Source organism: Phyllopteryx taeniolatus, chromosome 3 (assembly GCF_024500385.1).
Source record: "Phyllopteryx taeniolatus isolate TA_2022b chromosome 3, UOR_Ptae_1.2, whole genome shotgun sequence".
Taxonomy (NCBI): Eukaryota; Metazoa; Chordata; class Actinopteri; order Syngnathiformes; family Syngnathidae; genus Phyllopteryx; species Phyllopteryx taeniolatus.
In genome coordinates, this window is record NC_084504.1 from 31,570,293 (window position 1) to 31,591,766 (window position 21,474).

At 42.9% G+C, this 21,474-nt stretch overlaps 2 protein-coding genes across 4 annotated transcripts; one reads left to right on the forward strand and one right to left on the reverse strand.

The window, feature by feature from the left end:
• Positions 1-178: 178 nt before the first annotated feature.
• dgcr6 (DiGeorge syndrome critical region gene 6) lies at positions 179-4,191 on the reverse strand. 2 transcript variants are annotated; one of them, XM_061768685.1, is made up of 5 exons: positions 3,875-4,191; positions 3,090-3,250; positions 1,353-1,453; positions 876-1,016; positions 179-771 (listed from the first exon to the last, which is right to left on the reverse strand). In XM_061768685.1, exons 1-5 carry the CDS (start codon positions 3,976-3,978, stop codon positions 694-696), a joined length of 585 nt encoding a protein of 194 aa, XP_061624669.1. In that variant the 5' UTR covers positions 3,979-4,191; the 3' UTR covers positions 179-693. The 2 variants fall into 2 exon arrangements, with proteins under 2 accessions (XP_061624669.1, XP_061624670.1); XM_061768686.1 differs by lacking the exons at positions 3,090-3,250; positions 3,875-4,191 and adding an exon at positions 1,820-3,039.
• Positions 4,192-4,377: 186 nt separating this feature from the next.
• On the forward strand, positions 4,378-20,132 carry LOC133475609 (rasGAP-activating-like protein 1). Of its 2 annotated transcripts, none has more exons than XM_061768687.1 (21): positions 4,378-4,821; positions 5,050-5,106; positions 6,367-6,480; positions 6,765-6,826; positions 7,285-7,414; positions 7,760-7,841; positions 7,917-8,057; positions 8,151-8,242; positions 8,775-8,892; positions 9,003-9,156; positions 10,571-10,635; positions 10,851-10,963; positions 11,511-11,703; positions 11,827-11,964; positions 13,077-13,221; positions 13,839-14,014; positions 15,338-15,475; positions 17,366-17,501; positions 18,157-18,277; positions 18,740-18,816; positions 19,738-20,132. In XM_061768687.1, the coding sequence occupies exons 1-21, from the start codon at positions 4,757-4,759 to the stop codon at positions 19,884-19,886; spliced, it is 2,466 nt and encodes an 821-aa protein (XP_061624671.1). In that variant the 5' UTR covers positions 4,378-4,756; the 3' UTR covers positions 19,887-20,132. The 2 variants fall into 2 exon arrangements, with proteins under 2 accessions (XP_061624671.1, XP_061624672.1); XM_061768688.1 differs by having other exon boundaries at positions 4,382-4,821; positions 13,842-14,014.
• Positions 20,133-21,474: the final 1,342 nt, after the last annotated feature.

The following is a 21,474-nucleotide window of genomic DNA, read 5'->3' on the forward strand; positions in this document are numbered from 1 at the left end:
ATTTTAAATCATGTAATTGAATACAAAGTCATGTAAAATAGATTTGAAGAGTCATCAAGTAGGGAATGACTTTAAATTTGTAAGACATTAAGTTATTCGTTTAAATTAATCAATTTTAAACAAAATAAAATAAATAGGTTATTTGACCTGCACATAAAACATTTCATTCATCATGGACTGTTGTATTGCAAATAAAGATTTAATGTTCAAAAATAATCTCGTTCGAATTATTTGTATGCAGAAGAGAAAAAGTTTTCACGTTATCAAGAATATTTCTTCAAGTTGGTCCCATCTCCACCAAAGCCTAAAAAAAATTTTTTTAATGAAATGACTACATCCACAACAAAGAAATAGTACTCAAAAAGTGCAGTGCGTCTCAATTATTGTTGTAATAAATACACAATCAAATCAGATCAAAATAGAACAAAACAGGCACCGTCCCACTCATCTCAAATCTAAAAAACACATATCCAGATTTAAGTCTATTTCCTTTTGTTTAGCTCAGATGTTTTCTGGATCTTAATGGATTTGGTTTCTCCAAAGCCAAAGGTTCCCATGAAGAACCCATGACACTGCATGTGGGTGGAAAAAAAAATCTGATTTCAGGGACAGCCACGATTCACGTGTTCATGCACCTTGCAACATTAACAAACTTCAAATTCATGTATTTCCAAGTAACATTTGAGGTCATTGTCATATAAATCCAGACTGGGACTCCTTCTGTTGAAGCTTCAGGATCAACTCCAGCAGGTTCATCTGCATTGTCAGCTCCTGGGTGAGGAGGGGGAAGGGAAAATACCCACGCACAATCAATCCGTGGCAATCCCACCAATTTGTAGGATTATTAAGAATCAGGTTGATGATTAGCTACAAACCTGGGGATTTGCGGTGATGTAAAAGCCAGGAACTCCAGCCTTCTCCAGAGTATTCTGTTGGTCTGTGACTTTTTGATCAATCTCAGACACAATCTTCTTATCCATCATTCTTTGTTCCTCCCGCACACGAATTTCCAGTGCCTTGAAAGAAAAACAAAAAAAAAAAAAAACCCTCAAAACATTAATAGAAAGGAAAGGTTTTGCGATGATATACATTGCCATTTTTAGTAAATGTTCAGCGTGATGTCCAAAAGCCCCAAATGACGTACAATTTGGGGTTTGTCATATTAATAGGTTCAAGAGTGTTTTAATATCTGTTGAAAGTTTTTTTGATACGGTCTCTCTATGTCACAAATCTCCGCCTGCTGCGGGTGGGTCTGGAACGCAGTGTTCACTACAGTGCATTCCGAATATGGGAAATTCTTGTGGTCGCCCGAGGAGGCGCCACCGCACATGGTGATGGTCAGGCCCGCTTACCTCTTGTTCACCGAGCTGATTTGTTTTGAGGAGTGCCAGGTTGTGAGACTTGCATGACAGCAGGGCTTCTTTGTGCTTCCTTGCTATATCTTGCTTAAGGGCTGCACAGTAAAACAAATACACATTCACATTGAGCAAATACAGCCATCCAAATGGGTTGCAGATTTCAAGTTATGACAGTTTTTAACTTTACTAACTTGCTGAATAGTTGGCTATTATAGTGCCACGAGAAAGTATTCACACCCCTTCACTCTTCCCACGTTTTGCTATGTTACAGACATATTCTAAAGCGGATTTGAGTGTAGTTTTCTTTACTTAAAAAAAAAAAAAAAAAAAGACAATTCTACATACAATATCCCATAATTACGAAGTAAAATCATATTTTGAGAAAGTTGTGCAAATGTATTGAAAATGTAAACATTCAAACAATATATACATACTACATGCTTAATATTTTGTTGAAGCACCTTTGGCAGCAATCACGGTCTCAAGTCTTCTTGGGTATCTTTCTGTGAGCTTGGCACACCTGTTTTGGGGCATTTTCTCCCATTCTTCTCTGCAGATCCTCTCAAGCTCAGTCAAGGTTGGATGGGTAGCGTCGGGGGACAGCCATGTTTCGGTCTTTTCAGAGATGTTCGATCGGATTCGAGTCCTGGCTCTGGCTGGGCCACTCGAGGACATTCACAGGTTGCTCCTGAAGCCACTCCTTTGTTATCTTTGCTGTACGCTTTGGGTCATTGTCGTGTCAGGTGAATCGACGCCCTAGTCTGAGTTCCAGAGCGCTCTGGAGCAAGCTCTCTTGAAAACTCTCTCCATATTTGGCAGCTGTCATCTTAGCCTCTATGCAGACTAGTCGCCCAGTTTATGCTGCAGAAAAACAGCCCCACAGCATGATCTACCACCACCATGCTTCACAGTAGGGATGGTGCTCGCCAGGTGATGAGCAGTGCCTCTTCTTCTCCAGATGTGACGCTTGCCGGGTACTCCGGTTTCCGCCCACATCCCAAAAACATGCGTTGTGGGTTAATTGAAGACTCTAAATTGCCCGTAGGTGTGAATGTGAGTGCGAATGGTTGTTTGTTTCCACGTGCCCTGCGATTGGCTGGCGACCGGTTCTGGGTATACCCCGCCACTCGCCCAGAGTCAGCTGGGACAGGCTCCAGCACACCCGCAACCCCGGTGGGGAAAAGCGGTACAGAGAATGCATGGGAGGATTACGGTATATTTTATGTCGATTTTTTTTAAGGAAAACTACACTCAAATCAGCTTTAGAATAAGTCTGTAACATAGCAAAATGTGGAAAACATCAAGGGGTGTGAATACTTTCTGGTGGCACTGTCCATCGACCCTGTTCTGTGTTCGGCCCAGTCCACACTTAACAAATAAGAAATCTTTGGGAATTTGAAAAATCCTTGTGTGTACCAGGCCTAGTTGAACAGATCAGTGATTACCAACCCCTGTGCCGGGGTCCGAAGAGCTCATCAGGTGTATATAATTTCACTTAACTGGTCCTAAACTTGTTGCCGTATTTATTTACAACAAAACGTATATCTTTGTTCATCTATCTTTGCCAGTGACATATTGTGTGACAAGGCAGAAAAATGAAATGGTGCTACAGGACCACCACATATTTCAGTATATTGCACTATTTGACATTTTTGTTTGGAGGTGTGCCCTGAGATTTAAAAATCAAAACACAGTGCAACAAAGGTTGGGAAAAAGGAAAAGAGGCGCAACCTTGGTGTTCACAGTGCAACTTTTGCCTCTGGCTGTAAAGATTTTTCTCTGTCAGGTGCTGAATATCCAGGAGCCCCTGCACTATCTCATAAACCGTTCCATCAAGGAGGGCCAGAGCCAGGTCTCCAAGTGTATTGTAGGACAGGCGTTGCTGGAAGGAGCTGCCAAAAACACAACCGGTAGTCACTAGTACTTTCTAACTATAGTAGAAGTAGGCTGAAGATGACAATATAACAGCCATGAAACCAGTCTGTATGAAAAGTTGTTTGAGCATTTTTTTATTATATATTCTTGATATCCAGCTTAACGTCCACGCTCTTTGTTGTCACTAGTAAGAATTCAGCACACTAGTAGAACAACTAGGGCACACTCGTAGAGCCACTAGCGCCACACTTTTGGCCATCTAAATCTATCCATCCGTTTTCTGAACCAACCTTACTACTCAACTACTGTGCTGCACTATTAACATTAGTACGGCAAACTAGTAGGCATGTGTCAAACACTAGTAGCCTCCTGGACCCTACTAGTAGCATCAAAATGCCCACTAGTAGTTTTGCCTCGCTAGTAGCATCTAGTTCTTCTACCAGTATGTCAAAGTTGTATCATCAACAGAAATATCGTCCAGTAGGGGAAAACATTTTTTCGCGTGCTATTAGTCGTTCAACTAGTGCGCTGAACTGCTGAAAACAATTAAGGAGCGTCCTGATTAATAGACATCAATGACAACGAATAAAGGCTCAAACGACTTTCCAGAAGCAAGTTCTGTTCATGCGCAGTAACGTCACCTCGGCAAATCTTTAGCCAAGTTCTGCAGCTCTGACAACAGGTAGTAATGCCGTTCCTGCTGTTTTGCGGAATCTCCGTCTGTTACTGGGACATAGACATCCATCTTCCAATTGGCATCCACACAGCGACTTTCTCCGACAATTTAACTCGAACTATTATTATTATTATTATTTTTTTTTTTTGAATTATTGGTTACGTAAGGAAGGAGATTCGGCATGAAATAGATTTGAAAAAAAAAACACGACTATGATCATGTATTGGACTTGATATAAGTGAACTCTTCTAGGAGCTATTCTGTTTGTTGGCTATGTTAGCTCCTCCCACTGGCTAAGAGGACCCCAGCCTGTCGCCCTTTAAGATGCCTGAATGGAAGTTAAAAAGCACATGCAGGCGCCCTATGCAGTCGCCAGGTGGCACATTCGGAACAAAGAAAATACTTACCCATACTTGTCTAGAATGTTCATTTGCTTATGTCAATCCTGCGATGTATAGTATGTAAATTCATTTATCAGAATAAAAGAGTACCAAAATACCAGCAGCGGCACGCTGTAAAAAAATATCTATAAAAAATAGTAATAAGAATGTCTAATTGGACCAATTGCGTTGGTAGTTTGTGATGGTGTACCAAACTAGTTGTCGTAAAAAGATGAGATTTGGGCAGCGTTAAAACCCGACCGAGCCCACGCCCGCTGTGGCCCCACAAGCTGCTTGACAGTCGCGCTGCCGGGTGGGCGTGCGTCCGCGTGCGTGCGCGCGCGCGCACGCGTGTGTCTCGGTCGCTCAAGGTACTGCAGAGGGATGGAGAGAAGCGAAGAGAGAAAACGTTTGGACAAGGACAGCGCACATGGGAGCATCGGATTCACAGCTTAGTCGTCGACAAAATGGCCAAAAACACATCATTACATTTTCGCATTGTCGAGGGCAGGAACCTCCCGGCCAAAGACGTGTGAGTAATTTCTATACAGGGCAGGTGGTTGTGGGCTATGTTCATGGAATATAATCTCGAGGCTATACGTTAGGCTTGTTTACTTCAGAAAAGTCTCAAGGCACTTGATTCCTTGAAAAATAAATACAGGTGTGCTAGAAAGTCAAGACTTCGGTTGCATGCTCATTAGTCGCCAGCATCATACATCATATTTAATGCTGTCATATTTTTGTTTTTCGCCATCTCAAGGTCTGGAACCAGTGATCCATACTGCATAGTAAAAGTTGACAATGAAGTTGTGGCCAGGTGAGTCTCAATCTGTCTCTTTTTTTTCTTCTTCTTCTTCTTCTTCTTCATCATCTGTGTCAGGGTGACATTTTCCATTGTACCAAATGTCCCACTGCACCTGCTATTCTGCACCCTTGCGAGCCGGGGATGAGATATTGCGATCAGGGTGGTGGGGACGTACACTGTGGCCCCTTCCGTAGCGGAAAACCTGATACTGGTCTGGCCTTTAAAAGACCCGCAGGTAACCATGGAGAGAATGCATCAGGAGTCGCATGCGTCTAGTGGATGGACGCATGGCTGCTTTGGAGACATTAACTGAAAGATGTTCTCACTTTTATCTGTTACGTTCTCCGAGTGCTAAATGACGCCCCTCTCCACCAAACATTGTGATCTTCAGCGCAATGCAAGCGGGATTGAAAAAGAACATGAGGCGAACTCGGTGGCAATTGTTCCATCTGGTAGAATTTGAGAAAGCGGCACAATGTTTCACTGCGACCAATCGCACTTTACTCATCATGTTCCCTGTTCTGTACAAGTTTGTAGATTACTTGAGTTGACTTAATAATGCATTCTGTTTTCCATCCTGATCAAATAGTTATTGCAGGGGTTGTCACATGAAATGTGTATAAATAATAAACTACTTATTCACTCCCTTGCCTCAAGCTAACTAGAGGCCATTCTCTGACAGACGTTTTTTTTTGGTCATTTTTTATGTTTATTTCTTCCACATTTGTCGATGCAAAATACGTAAGTCTTTCCAGCCACTCTAGATAGTTTGACTAAAAGATGAAACTGAAACGACGAGTATTTCCTTTCTGTTGTCCGTCCCACGCTGTTTATTTTGAGTCATCAATGCTGTCAGGCAAACAACTGTGTTCGAGAGCACCGGCATTGCAATATCTTCACTTGCATAATACATGAGCCTCAACAACACAACGCGATCTCAGAAAATTGTGCCTTCAACGATAGTCGATTAATACTAACAGATGAATCATGTATTTCCGTCCGCCTGTCTGTCAAAGCAAGTTGTATCCAGATCTGTTCCAGATTGTGCATTCGGGAGCAGCAGGAATCTCTGAATTAACATGTCGAGACATTCCGAATGAGGATGAAACACAGCTTTGAAATATTAAGTTCCTAGATTGTGGATTGATATTTCTTGTAAATGATATGTGGGCATATCTATCCACTCATACTGCGGTGTCACAATACTGCACGGTGATATTTCTGTACATGTACCAGTTCTGGCCGGCAAGCCTGTGTGACCTTTCTTTTCAGGACTGCTACGGTGTGGAAGAACCTCAATCCTTTCTGGGGCGAGGAGTACACACTGCACCTCCCAATGGGTTTCCATTCGCTCTCCTTCCACGTCATGGATGAGGACACCATCGGGTAAAGTCATCAATCCCCAAATAATCTCAACACTCGTCATTCATTTGACTAATTGTACCTTATTTGATTTATGGAGGTCTAAGGGTTCAGTGTTTGCTTCACTTTACTCGTGATTTAGATGGTCTCATGTAGAGTTTGCATGTTTTGGAAAAGACCCCAAAAGGCTGAGAATAAACAAGCATCATGTCTAAAGCTTTTGGAACCTCTCATTAGTCTTCTTATCAGCCCATGGACTCTTTCTATTTGCGTTTGGATTGCATCTCATCAAACCTTTTCTTCAACAGCCATGATGATGTTATTGGAAAGATTTCTCTGACCAAAGAAGCCATTGGATCTCAAACTAAAGGTATGACTTGAGTGGGAGGGAGCATGACACCAACCCAGAGGTGAAATGTTCCTGGATTCACATGACATCAGTCTGGGAATGTTTTTTTAGTATATTTTTAATATTTACAGGGACAGCATTACTTTATACTTGGGAACACAGAAAACACAAGGAGCATACAAACAAGAACATAAATTCAGCAATGACACTATATATGAATCTTGACATTGAAAATATAGCAATTTTATGCAGGATTTTCAAAAAAAGGGAGAAATAGAAACAGATCAATCAGACAGAATGTGGGGGGGAAAAACCTACATTAGTGATTCTCAACCACTGTGCCGCAGCACATCAGTGTGCCCTGACAGATCATCAGGTGTGCTGTGACAAATTACAAATTACAAATTACATAATTACAATGATGTACTTCAAAGGCCGTTATCGAAGTAACTAATGTCACGTGTGTTTGGAATGGTCAGTGTTAGACAGCTGGATGAACCTGACGAGGGTCGATCCTAACGAAGAAGTCCAAGGCGAGATCCACCTGACTCTGCAACTGCTGAAAGGCACCGAGAAGATTGTCCTGCGATGTGACGTGATCGAAGCCAGGTTTCGTATTATCGGGAGCTGTGTTCAATTCCGCATCCTTATTCCTGATACACCTTCATTGTGCTGAAAGCACAAGCGGTCCCCCCGCTTGAGTCAACATACCACCCTCACACCTCTCGGGAGCCCCATCTGCGGGTTCTGTCCACACGCGCCCTCTCGGGCAGGGCGCTAATAAGCACGTCACTCGCGGCTCGACACTGTGTTATTCAATCATGTCCTTGCAAATACTGATGTTTGAAAGAACGAGCTTATAATGAAATGCTGTTGTCATTGTTGCAAGTAGTTACAACATTAGTTTGCGGCTTGGTATCAACGCGAAAATGTCTGTTGGTTTATTGACATCAGAGACCTGGCCCCGAGAGACATCTCAGGGACCTCAGATCCATTTGCAAGAGTTATATACAACCACCACAGCGCAGAGACCTCGGTGAGCTCTGTCTGCATGTTCACTGTGTGTAGGAGGAATGAAAGGTGAGTTTGAGTCACACGGTCTGGGTTTCAGATTATCAAGAAGACCCGTTTCCCGCATTGGGGAGAGACCCTGGAGCTGGACTTGGATCCACAGGAGCTCAGTGAGGAGGGCACTGTCATTGTGGAGGTCTGGGACTGGGACATGGTGGGCAAAAATGACTTTCTGGGAAAGGTGAGGATAGCTTGTCTCTAAATGCCCCAAGAGCCGGCCGCAAACGTCCCAAACTTCGATTCACACATTCATTCAAGTGTTTGATTTCTGCAGGTAGAAATCCCTTCTGCTTGTTTACACAAAAAAACTCTACTGCAGAGCTGGTTTCGTTTGCTTCCTTTGGGAAACAGTGAGGTGGATGCCGGGTGAGGATTATGGCTTTGCATTGGTTTGTGTGTTTCTTCAGTTTTATCTCACACTCTGATGAATATTGGACTTTTGGCATGCCGGCCAACACACTGCATTACTGCAGATACAATGTATTTATGTAAGGCCAATAACTGATGGTAAAATAACGTCATGTTGTAATTTGGCTGATTGGTACTTTTTAAATTGTTTAAAATGGAGTCCCTCACATGTGACATGCAATCATCTGTTCACTGGCACAATTTTAGAACTATGGAGAACATGCAAACGGCAAGAGAATTGTATCAAACGGAAATGTAGCTCAACTGGCTACACAATAGTTGATAGATGAAAATAGAAAAAAAAAAGGTCTTACAAACAATAATACAGCAACCATGATAATTTTCCTGTGTGGAAGAAGGTCAGCTGGGTTTTCACAAAAACTACAAAAGTTCTTTGCCGAACGCCCTTGCGGAGCCACATTTGACATTAGAAATGCAACACGCCGAGCTTGTTTTTGTACATCCATCGAAATTCCTTTCCTGTGTCCAGTGGCAAGTTGGGAGCACTGCGTCTGAAGGTGCGTTTGGTGGAGGATCGGATTTTGCCGTCCTTGTACTATCGACCCCTCATTGACCTTTTGGTTGAGTCGGTCATCTCCCCTGCTGAGGTTAGCGGCTGTTTTTCAAAGTGCTTACCTGAGCAATAAATCCTTCTTTCTGGTGTCGTTAGTTTTCCTTGTTACCCTTTATCAAATAACACAATGTGTCGTCTTATCAGGTGGAGGACAGCAGTGCGCTTACCATGCTGGAGGAAGTGACCACAGTCGAGAGCCGGCAAGACGTGGCCATGACCTTGGTGAAGATCTACCTGGGTCAGGGCCTAGTGATTCCCTTCTTGGATTATCTCAACACCCAGGAGGTCAACCATACCAGTAAGACGGAATTCATAACAATATTAAGGAAGCGTTTTTCTGCGTCACTGTCAGACATGCTTTGTATCGCTGCAAATTGGCAACGTACCACATTTCCACGTTTCATCACAATAACCATTTGGAACGATCAAATACGGACCAGCGACTTCAGCACATCTTTTACAATGGAAAGGCAAATAAATGTGCAGACTGTACTGGGAAAAACATGACTTTAGACAATACACCTTGCGTTAGACCGGTCTTGTTCTCCATGTGTCATTATTAGTTTTTAGTCCGAGTTTGGGATATGCCTGCTAGCTCTCTCCAGGAATTGATTTTCAGGCCACTAAAGCTACAATCCCGATCTTTGTGAGGGAAGGTCAAGCTCCATCGAGGACAGTGAAATCTTTTCTGGTCTCTATTAGTCATGCTTCTGCCTGTGCATGCATCACATGTCCACGGGCATCGTGCAGCCACATTATGACCACTTGCACACTATAATCATATGCAATACAGGAGCTGTATCAAATAATCTGTCTTTACAAAGATAATGTATTCATTTTATAGTGATAGCTTTATTATTCGGGTTGTAGTTTGCAGTAGTCAAGAACTATTGACTCTCATGGAAGTAACAGAGGAAAACTAAATATTGGACGCATCGTACTCATGATGCTGTACAGTTGTGCATCACTGCAATCCTCATTGATAGGGGCAAGCTGATTTTTATTATCTCCGTAAAGGCAGAATATTTGATATTGTTGCTGCTGTATTGGATATCGTTATATTGTGCAAAAGCTCCTAATGTTGTGGCTAGCCAGTGTGTACTTCACGCAGAGTTAGGCTCTGGCACTGCATTTGTATACTCTCAGCTTACTTTGAGATAAGGAGCTTCTTTCCAAGTTTCCATGGTGACACTGGAAAATCAGTAGCTGGTTTATCAGGACTATACAATATTATGTGGGTTGGGTCACTGACAACATCCATCCATTTTCTGGAGCCCATCCCAGCTATCATGGTGGGTACACCCTGAACTGGTCGCCAGCCAATCGCTTGGCACATGCGAACAAACAACCATTCGCACTCACATTCACAATTTAGAGTTGTCAATTAACCTACCACGCATGCTTTTGGGATGTGGGAGGAGACCGGAGTGGCCGGAGAAAACTCACGCAGGCACGGGGAGAACATGCAAAACCCGGGATTGAACCCCGGTCCTCAGAACTGTGAGGCAGACGCTCATCCACCGCTCAACCAGTCAACCACCGTGCCGCCTCACTGACAACAATCAAAACAAAATTCCCCCAAATCCTTTTAGAACATAGGAAAATGTTTTCATATAGCCCAACTCATTTCTTGTTTCTTCATAAGTCTGTGCAAGTATTTCTATTTGCATTAATAGTTTTTTTTTTTTTTTTTTTTTGTCTTTCCATCATAGCTGATCCAAATACTTTATTTCGTTCCAACTCTCTTGCGTCCAAAGCCATGGAGCAGTTTATGAAGGTGAGTCATTTGGTGTTTTTTTTGTTGTTGTTTTTTTTTTCCTTTAAGTCGCAGCCCTTTCACTTCTGATCTTGCTCCATGTTAGGAAGTACTAGTGAGTCTTTCACAAACTATTGGTTTTGAAAAATAACGATTTGGGTGCACCTACTTCCCTGCAGAATGTAGAAATGAAGATTTTAGTTTTTTTCAACACACTTGGTCTTGTTTACTGTCAGGCTGTCGGCATGCTGTATCTACACGAAGTGTTGAAGCCCATCATCAAGCGCATCTTTGATGAGAAGAAGTACATAGAACTGGACCCAAGTAAGATTGACCTGAATCACACAAGGTAATTCTGACCTTCACTACATCTTTTGATAACCTGACTAAAAGCAATGTTCATATATCAAGCATGCACACTTCCTTTACACTTTGTCCTTGAAAGGAATACAAGAATCTGAGAATGAAATCAAAAAGAATGTAAGAAGGGGGATGGCTGTTGCCTGGCAACTGCTACGAGCCCCCCGAGACGTCTATCTACGACATGGTGGGAGATCCAGGATCTAACATCGTCGACTTCTTGCAGTAGCCATGCATGCTGTCATTTCATTAAATGGCTTCATTCCCTGACTATAAATCTCTGCAGGCACCGTAGAGCAAATACTCAATGGCAGGGATCCTTTATCCTTTATCCTTTATCCGTAAACTCTCGTGAGCAAGATTAACAAACATTATAGATTGCGCTGTCGACCTGTCTGTGGCATGGTTAGCTGCGGGCATAATAGCAAATTAATAGTTTAATGGATCACTAAGCATTTGATTTACTGTTAAGTGTCCTCGAGCCATGGTCTTGGATGGAGTCCTTCGATACAGCATGTCTCCTTTCTTCTGGGAAGGCGAATTTCATTTAAGGGCGCAGTGTCGGAGGCAGAGGTGCGGGACAGCAGTGCGGAGATGCTGCAAAGCTACTTAACGAGCGTCGTCGAATCAATCGTGGGCTCGGTTGAGCAATGTCCTCCCGTCATGAGGGTGGCCTTCAAACAACTGCACAAGCGCGTCGAAGAGCAGTTTGCTGAACCACAGAACGAGGTCAGTGTGCGCATCAGGAAAATGCCCAATGCGAAACATTAACGCATGTCACGGCGTCAACGTTTCGTGTGCATCATGTTGTCGTTTTAATGACGGTTGTCATCTTCACCTCATGTTGAACAGGATGTGAAATATCTCGCCATCGGTGGCTTCTTTTTCCTGCGGTTTTTTGCTCCTGCTATCCTCACACCTAAACTGTTCCAGCTGAGGGAGCAGCATGCCGATACACGCACGAGCAGGACACTCTTACTGCTGGCCAAGGTATCATTTACAACACACATACACCCTTCACACAGGCAAAATAAAACAAACTTTTTTTTTTTTTTTTTCTCTCTCTCTAGAGTTGCTCAAAAACACAGCTGAGCATTTACTCGCATGCTCATCTTGTAATCACAGTGTAAGTTCTGTCCTTTACATGCTTTGGACATGTAAATAACAGGGGTCCACTGTACAGGATAGTCCATGGGGTCCTCGGTTTACAATGGAGTTCCATTCCAAGCGTGATGACGTAACCTTCGCTTGTATGTACGTCAGCACGCGGCTCGCGCTAAACTAAACCAGTAGAAGAAGTCATAATTATAGTACATTTTTGTATGACAAATAGTTGTCGGCCATAATTACAATACAGTAAAAAGGTGGTAACTGCGCCGTGTGATAATGTATTTTCACTCCGCGCACAAACTCGTTTATTGCATGCTGTTCGGGAACCTGGAAATGTCGGAAATCGGTAACCGCGTAAACCGACGACCCTCTGCACGATGCCCTCTCGTGTTGGCCTCGCTGTCCCGTTTCAAATGAAAAAAGGGCAAATGGCAAAACATAAAGGAACAGATTCCTTGCATGAGTCTGCAGTCTTTTTAATTTAAAGCTACCCGCATGCACGGTTCCTTACCTACCCTTAGGCCCAGGGCGTCAGGGTCACACATGCAGCCTTGCTCCCCACGTGGTCTTCATGGCGGCTGTCCACGGTGCTAAAGTGCTGTTGCCATGGGTCCTCTGCTGTGAAAGGGAAAGGCTATTTTTACTTCTCTATGTGCAGCCAGCAGAGTATGTTCAAAGACAGCATCAGAGAGGGCGGACACAGGGACTTCCTTCTCTCCCACGGCCAGGTGGGCGCCGGACAAAAGGCCTCGCAGCATGCGTGGCCACAGGGACATTTTTCATCTGCGACTTTGACTTTGCAGCACGGTGTACAAGTGGGCAGCGCGGCTGCAGTTCTACAGTTCTGAACTGGTTTGGAGTCTTGGCTTTACACGCTCGACCCATGCTCGATTGTTTTCTTCCCGGGGCTACTCCAGCTTCTGCCCACGTTCCAAAACAAAAAGTGTGAATGCGATGCAAGTGTGAGTACGGATTGTCTTTTTTGTTGTCAGGCGTTACAAAGTGTGGGCAACCTGGGCCTCCAGCTGGGTCACGGAAAGGAGCAGTGGATGGCACCTCTTCATCCCATCATCCTTCGCAGCGTGGCGTCCGTCAAGGACTTCTTGGACAAGTTGATTGGCGTAGATCATGACATAGGTACGGTAACCCTGCATGGGGCACACATAAAAGTTCATGTAGTCAGTCAGGAGGGACTTTGTGGCATCAGAAGTAGTTAAACAGCTTGGTAGCGCTGCGGTAAAATATTCATGAGTATAGAAAGGATGACGCGACTAATGAGTTGGCAGAGAGTCAAGAGTGACACACGACTTGCCTGCTTTCCGACCGTCGTGTCAGCAAGGATAGTGTTAAAAAAGGTTCCCCCTTTTTTTATGTCGTCTCATTCTCCACCTGCACAATAACACTCGCAGGTTCGCTTAAAGGTCAGCTTGGCATTTGACGCTGCTCGATTTGGTCAACTCGAGTGGATGAATGTTATGCCACTTTGATTTTGATGTGATCTTCAAGTGGTGATAAGATAAGGTTTCTGCATTGAAGAACGTGATTGGCCCACACAGAGCCCTGACCTCAACATCATGTTTGGGATTATCTGCAATAGAAATTGTATTTTTTTTTAAATGCATGCGAACCAAATGCTCTTGTGGCTCAAGTTCCCGCAGACAAACGCAAACGTATTGCACAAAGTATCTTCATCATGGTCAGACGCTCCAACATCTTTACGTATCCAAACTTAGATTGGTGTTTCTTTTCCTCAGCAGTATCCGAGATGCCGCAGCGGGCTGTGTTCCTCCCCTCAGTCATCGTCAAAGAGGGATACCTCCACAAACACAAGGCAGAAGGAGCCCAGCTGCTGTCTCGCTTCGCCTCCAAGAAGCGCTACTTCTGGTTGACTAGCGAGACGCTCTCTTACGCAAAGACGCCCGATTGGCAGGTAGCTACAAAGCGCTTTGAATGCAATCGCCAGAATGAACATCCCGCATGTTCCCAAACACGAACAGACTCTTTAGTAAACTGTCCATAGGTTTAAATCTGTTGTTAGTCTATATGTTGACTGGCCTTCAGTCCAGGTTGCGTCTTGCACTGCAAAAACTACATTTGACCAAGAATACGTCTTATTTCTGGTCAAAACTAATCAAAATAAAATTCATCACATAAAAACAAACTTTTTTTTAGACCATTTTCACGTGTTTCAAGCAATTTATTTATTTTTTTTTACTTAAAATACATTAAGTAGAACAAAATGTCGGTGGAATAAGAATACAAAAACAAAGATTAGTTTTGAGACTTTTGTCTAGAAATAAGGCGAGTTAGGATTTGGAATGTTTGCAGTGCATGCCCAACGTCAGCTGGCATCGGGGCTGTCAGGTAGCAGAGCAATGGATGGATAAGAATGACATCAAGGGATGAATAATGAATCATTTTGAAGGTGTTGAGTCACAAAAGTAGAAATTATTTTGAATAAAGTACTTTTATGAGTGCTTATAAAAACCTACAGGATGTTGATTTTTTTTTTAATGCTTTTAAGGTCTACTATTAGCTTGAATCTGTCATATCTAAGCTACGTTAAGACTATCTAGGGCTGTGTTTAGCATCATCCACTTGTGATCCATCCCACTCCACTAGAGGAGGATATGTGGCTTCGGGTGGCCAATGAGCTTTCGGGGCTGCCGCTTTGTAGGACGGTGAACAACTTTGCAGCCAACAAGGTGAACCACCTTTGTCATCTTCAGCTTGCTCTGATGTATGAATGTTGATCCCCTTGTGAGGCCATCGTTAGTATTATTAGCATTTGGTGCCCGACCTTGCAATAATGATCTCCTCTCATTCACCAATCAGGGCCTGAGAGAGGAGAGAGCGGAAGAAACGCTCTCTGCTTTGTGCGAGTGGGATAAAGGCGAGGGTTCATTGAAGGTTGTGGATATTCATGCTAACATTGTAAATCAGATTGTAAACAATGTTCTGTCCCATTTCCTCCATCTTGGAGCTCTCCGGTCTCAGTGGGCCGAGCTCCCGTCGATACAGGCTGATTTACACTTAAAAGCGTCCTTCGCCGCCGGGCCGATCTCGTCGTCGTCACGTCCCTTTTTTCACACAATTGCTCCGAGAATAACGGTTTGGTCGATACACAATCGCCCCACGCTAATCAATTTGATTTCACACTGAACACACTCTGCAGAATCCCATCATTATGCGTGCTGTGTGTTAAGTGTGCTCCTCTTAATTGATGCTGCGGTTTGTGGCTCAACTGTTGCAGGTGCGCGCCTCAATGCCCATCCATTGTGTGCGCGCGGTGGAGAGGGTGGACGAAAACGCCTTCCAGCAGCAGCACGTAATGCAGGTCATTACCCGGGACGACGACGGCCAGCTGCACACCATGTACATCCAGTGCAAGGTGCATTCTCGCACCACACAGCAGTCAGGCAATATCTTGACCTCTCATGCAATACAAGTACAAGACTTGTTCGTTGGTGTACATGTAGTGGGAATGATTGTCTGTAGATAGCTTAACCGCTACCAAAGTGAATGAAAGCCTCAAGCTTCAAAAAAAAGAGAGCGATCCCAGACATACGAGACCGTGGAGCTAATATTATGTCATGGCTTGGACTTGCCTGGCTTCTTGTGTGACAGGCTCACTAGATCTTCATTGATCATGCAAAATCCACAATCATGAGACAGAAGACACTGCGAAAGCAACAAAGGAAATGAAATGAAATGAAAGATGTGGAAGGTTTTAGACCGACCGAGTCAATTTTCAAACTTAAACCGAGGAAGCATTTTTCCTGCGAAAGAGGAAGGGACCCTCACGCACCAATAAACCAACAATGGAAAACTGCATCGGTGAAAGTCTAGAAAAGCAGAACAAAGTAACAATTGTATAGAATTGGATTCTATTTGATTCTATTCTCGTATCTCCTCTCGTACAGTGGAGACGCTTTTTTGCTCGCTCTGCTTGCTTCCCTTCTGTTTACATTTTTCTTGCTGATAAGCTTTTTTTTCCTTCTAAAACAAAATTAGAAGCAGCGACTCCTGGATATTTTTAAACCTGTGGAACTGTACTTTTTTTTTTTTTTTTGTAGATACAGTCAGTTGTTGCTATATATATATATATATATATAAAGGATGCGAGTCAATGCAAAACATTGACATCAGACTTACAAATAGATTTGAGCCACTTTTACAAGACCCTGGCCAAGAATGCTCATCCCCACCGCACCTGAAAGGCATGAAACTAAATCATACAAGAAAAAAATGGCACCCCAAACGTTAATAGTTGGTGATGGAGCTGTCAAGGATGTGAAACGTTTTTGCAGTGAGAAGAACACCAAAGTACGGTGTTTTACCAACGACATGGTGTCTGATATCTCTAAAAAAAAAAATCCTGGAGATCACTAATCAGCACTCAACTGTGAAATATGTCATTATACACACAGGGGCCCTGGATGTTCTCAAGCAGCAATCAGAGGTACTGAAGCGAGATTTCATTGATCTCCTCACAAAAGTGCAACGTTTGGATGCTGAGGTTTTTATTAGCGGAGCTCTCCCACTTGTACGATTTCGAGATGAACGTTTCTCTAGGCTCAGTTAATGAAATAAGTGGCTCAAAGAAGTGTGTACTGCACTCTTAGTGAGTTTCATTGACAATTTCTCCATTTCTTTTGGGAGCGCAGACGGTTTCTGTCTAAATAGACAAGGGGTTAAATTATTGGCTGCCAACATGTTTTCCACTCTGTACGTCATTCAGCGGCCCAAAAATAAAACACTGGCCTTGGAGATGCTGTTGTTCCTAAACAATCGGAGGAACAGGAGATAAGGCGACACGAGGCGCAGATGGATTCATCAGTCATGCAAACAATCGGAGGAGCCAATCAGAAATGAGATGAGCCAGCACGATGAATAACCCAATCCCCTCATTGGCCCATTGGAGCAAAGCCCAACGCAAAACTCACTCTCTACTAGCCTAAATTCTCTGCTAGGTGTGACGGACAGGATTTCTTTTTAAATGCTTTTAATCATATAAAGCACATTGAGTTACCTTGTGTATGAAATGCGCTATATAAACACATTTGCTTTGCTTTGATTAATAAAGTATGTATAGTCATAATCACTATATATGCATGTATAAAGACGCTAGATACGCAATAATCACGTAAACGTAACGTATTGTAACATGAGCGTACGAGGCCGGTACAACTTGGCTGACGATGGGCCGAAAGGGTCACCGCTCAAAAAAAAGAGGCTTCGCGTGGGACCCCGTTGTTTTATGATGTTCGTGTCTTCACAGAATGTAAATGAGCTGAATCAGTGGCTGTCCGCTATCAGGAAAGTCAGCATCTACAATGAGCGAATGCTTCCGTCGTTCCACCCGGGGACGCATCGCGGGGGCAAGTGGACGTGCTGCCTGCAGTCGGACCGCACGGGTAATCCTTCTTCGTTGACTTCCAATGCTGCGTTGCGCAATTGGATTTTTTTTTTTTCTAACTTTAACAAAAGGAAAATGATAGCTTTGAAAATGATACACTTGTACACTTTTGCCGATTAAGTATGAGGACATCTGAAGGGAAACGAACGAAATGACACGATTGTGTTTGTTGGGATTTTTGCCGTTTTTGTCGTGTTGGACAATGAGCGGCATGCTGAAGCATTTAGTCATCAGGTTTGCATCAATCAAAAGGTTTTGAATATTGGCGACTTTCCAAAAATCCACAGCTTTTATGGAAAATATTTGCTGCTAATCAAACCAATTATTTCAAATTGGGAATAATAATAATAGTTTTGCCTTTTTTTTTTTTTTTTTATTCCTTTAATTACACATTATAACAATATTCAAAGATAATGGCATTGTAACTAACTACAAGAAATAATAAGCACAACAATAATAGCATCAATGTGCCTAATGAGTGCCACCCACTTCAAATTGTGCAAAGATATTGTTTCTCAAGAATTCCATCATGTCTCGGCGCTTCAAAGAAACGAGATTCGTCTGCAGCTAAGCGGTCGAGTCCAACTCCTTTGCTCAGCTAGGACAGTAATAGTAGCATTGCATTGGGTGTTGAACTCTTGTTTGGTTGACAGTTGCAGGCTGCAGTAGAACCCACTCCGCCGTGACTCTGGGCGACTGGAGTGACCCCCTTGACCCCGATGTGGAGACTCAAACTATTTACAAGCAGCTTCTCCAGGGGAGAGACAAACTCAGGTCAGTGGTGTACACTCGCTCCTCGGGGGAGGACTTGAGCTTTGGAACCAGAGGGTCACAGTTTTGAGTTCCGCTACGGACAGAAAGCCAGCATGACTTTGGAGAGACTATATAATAGTCTGCTCCCTGACTACTGTTGAGGTTCACTTGAGCAAGGCACTGACACCCCAACCAGCTCACGAGGTGCAGCGCTGTTTTGTCTCGGACATCTCGCCTCCCATGCCCGCATGTGTGTGATCTGGTTCTCTACGTGGTGTGCAACATCAAATATACAGCTGTGGAAGTTGAATGCCCTTATATTAAGTTTAATAGATATTTATGAAATTGCATTGTCCCCTTTCAAATAAACTGATTAAAAAATGAAATCCCAGCCTGAGTCCGGATGCAGTTCACAAACTGGACACTAGAGGTCTGTGTTGCACGCCCCAACTACCTGTGATGCCGTGATTGATGTTCCCACAGGGAAAAATATCTTCCAGGGGCAGATGCAGATCAGATGGGCAGCACCAAAGAAGACATCAACTCCGACGTTCACCCAGGTGATGCCCCATCTTAACCGGACACCAAGTTATTTGATATGTCGCAATGGGTTATTCCAATTTTTCCAAGCCTTCATTGAGCAAAAGCACATATTTTACATTGGAAAAATCTCACGGCACAGCACAAAACAAAACCATTACGAGAACGATTTAGACTGAAAAGCAGTGATTGCAAAGCTGATACACAAGCCATAAACTATTGGCTGTGTTTGGAAACACGGATTTTGTGGCCTATATAGTAAATTGGCCATTTTGTAGTGCTGCTCGATTGTGTAGTGAGTATAAGGTGACCCCTATATAGCACCTTCATTGTATTCCACAATGCATTTTTAAACGAGCAATGATTCTCACTGGAAAATCGAAGATATCCCATGATGCATTGTGCCGATACAGGAAAAAACAAACAAACAAAAAAACAAGAGTTGTGGCATGTAAACATCTTTAACATACTGGGAGTAATAATGGACGGACATAAAGTGCTGTGTTTGCAATAATTAAATAAAATTCACTCAGCTTAAAACCATGTGATTATATTTGCTCAATATACATTTTGAAAAGCTGACATGTGACATCAACAGTGTGCCTGCCTAAAACATTTTTCATTTGATTGATGAGGAAACTATGTTGCCTTCTACCCAAAAAAAAAAAAAAAAAAATCCCTTTATGGTGATTCGGAGAAGAGAATGAGTGATTCCAAACAGACCTCCTTTGTCTGAACGGCAGCAGGTGGATTGCGATTGTACCTTCTGCCATCTAGTGGAAGAGCATTTAATTGCTCTGCCTGTCACTATTAGTAGCTAGCATAGATAGACGACTGAAGAAATCTCTCTTGACATGCGGATTCATGTGGGCTGCCACAGTGGTGGTAATGACTAGGTTACTCGATAACTAGCGCCAAGTAACATCTCTGTTGCCCCGTAGATGGCGCCGAACGTAAAGCGGACCCGGTGAAGCCGGATCGGAGCCTTGCCGCTCGGCTCTTAACGGTGGTCGAGGCTCTAGAACGGGCTCACGCGACCTTCCGGTGCACAGACCAAGAGGACTCCACCGGTGGAATCACGAATCCATAGAACGGATTCAAACAGGGATCTCAATAAATCCTTCAGAGATACGAGCGAGATGGCGACGGAGGAAATGTGGCTGAACGGGTCCATCCTTTTTTTTTTTTTTTACTGCATTTCCAATACGTAGGCCATGCTTTGCATTTTGCGTGCCACCGACTTCAGAAATGCCGCAGACAATTTATGACACCTGGCGATAAAGGGAGCATGATCGGACTTGATGTTTTTGACGCATGGCCTGCATCCTCTTGTGGTTGAATGTCCGCTTTTATACTCTTGACATACTGTACAAGACACTGGCTCAAGACTTTTTTTTTTTTTTAAATGCAAAAGCTTGTTGTAGTGTAAGCTTAACTTTGTGAAAGTGGAATTTTTTCTTTTTATTTGCGCCTCATTTATTCAACGTGACCTTGGCTGCAAATGTGGCGGTGACGTCATCATCATCATCATCATCGAACAGGCGTGCCACATGACAACTTGTGCCTATAAAAGTAAACAATGTCAAATATTGTTGCTTAGGGCCCTTTATGACAAAAAAGCGTGGTGCTATCAGCATTCAAATCAAATATTTCATACACACTACTTCCTTTCAGGTGAGGATGCAATATGGTAACCTTCCAAACATATGGGTAATATTTACCTCTTGCATATTACATCCAGCCACCCAATTGATGACATGCAGTATCAATGAGAGCACATCATTTTTGGTAATATGAATAACAAATGATTCAGTAGTTTACAACAATTTTCTTTTTGCGGGGTGCCACTAATATTGGCAATGAAAAGTGTCACGTGTGAAATGCCAACATGCTGTATATTCTGACAAACATTTTGACCATATTTGTGGATTTAGATCTGTTTTACATTCATACATGATGTAAAATCAGACGATTTCCTGGAAGTAAGCATCATTTGCCTTTACTCTTTAGATTTTAAGCGTTTGTGTTAATAGAAGAGCTTCCGTGTCCTTTACAATAGCGACTGTTGCAGAAAGGACAATCAGTGTTTCGCGTTCATGTTCAGGTATTTTCAGCAGTTGATTTCTATTGCGCTCACATTTCATCACATCATAATAATGAGTTTTTGGAGACACGACCGTGAACATGCATGTAAAAAACACACCGTTTCTTTTTAAATTTTACTGTGATATAAGTGAAATCTTCACAATAGCATTCAGTATTCTTCGAACAAACCAACTGTATAATTTCTGATGTAAAGATATGTAAATCCCATGAACATTTTCATTAAATTTCACAGACTGTGCACAATGACGTCATGGGGATTATAACTATTTGGTGTGTGTTTTGTGGTGCTTTTTTTTTTTTTTTTTTTTTCCCCTTTCCCCAAAGAGTCATCGCTCCAAAAACTGAAGGCCTGACATGAAATAAATCAATGACTTGGCACAAAAAGACTCCCAAGTCAGAATATCCCTTTTCAGTCTTAATTGCATCTGCGACTCGAACCAGCATCAACTTCCCCCGCAGAAGCTTGATCCAGTTGGTTCATTTATAACAATTGCAAATACATTATAAGACCTTAAGTGAACTTTAATGTTTGTATCCACCGCTGCATTTCAATGCTAATGAGAGCGGACGTA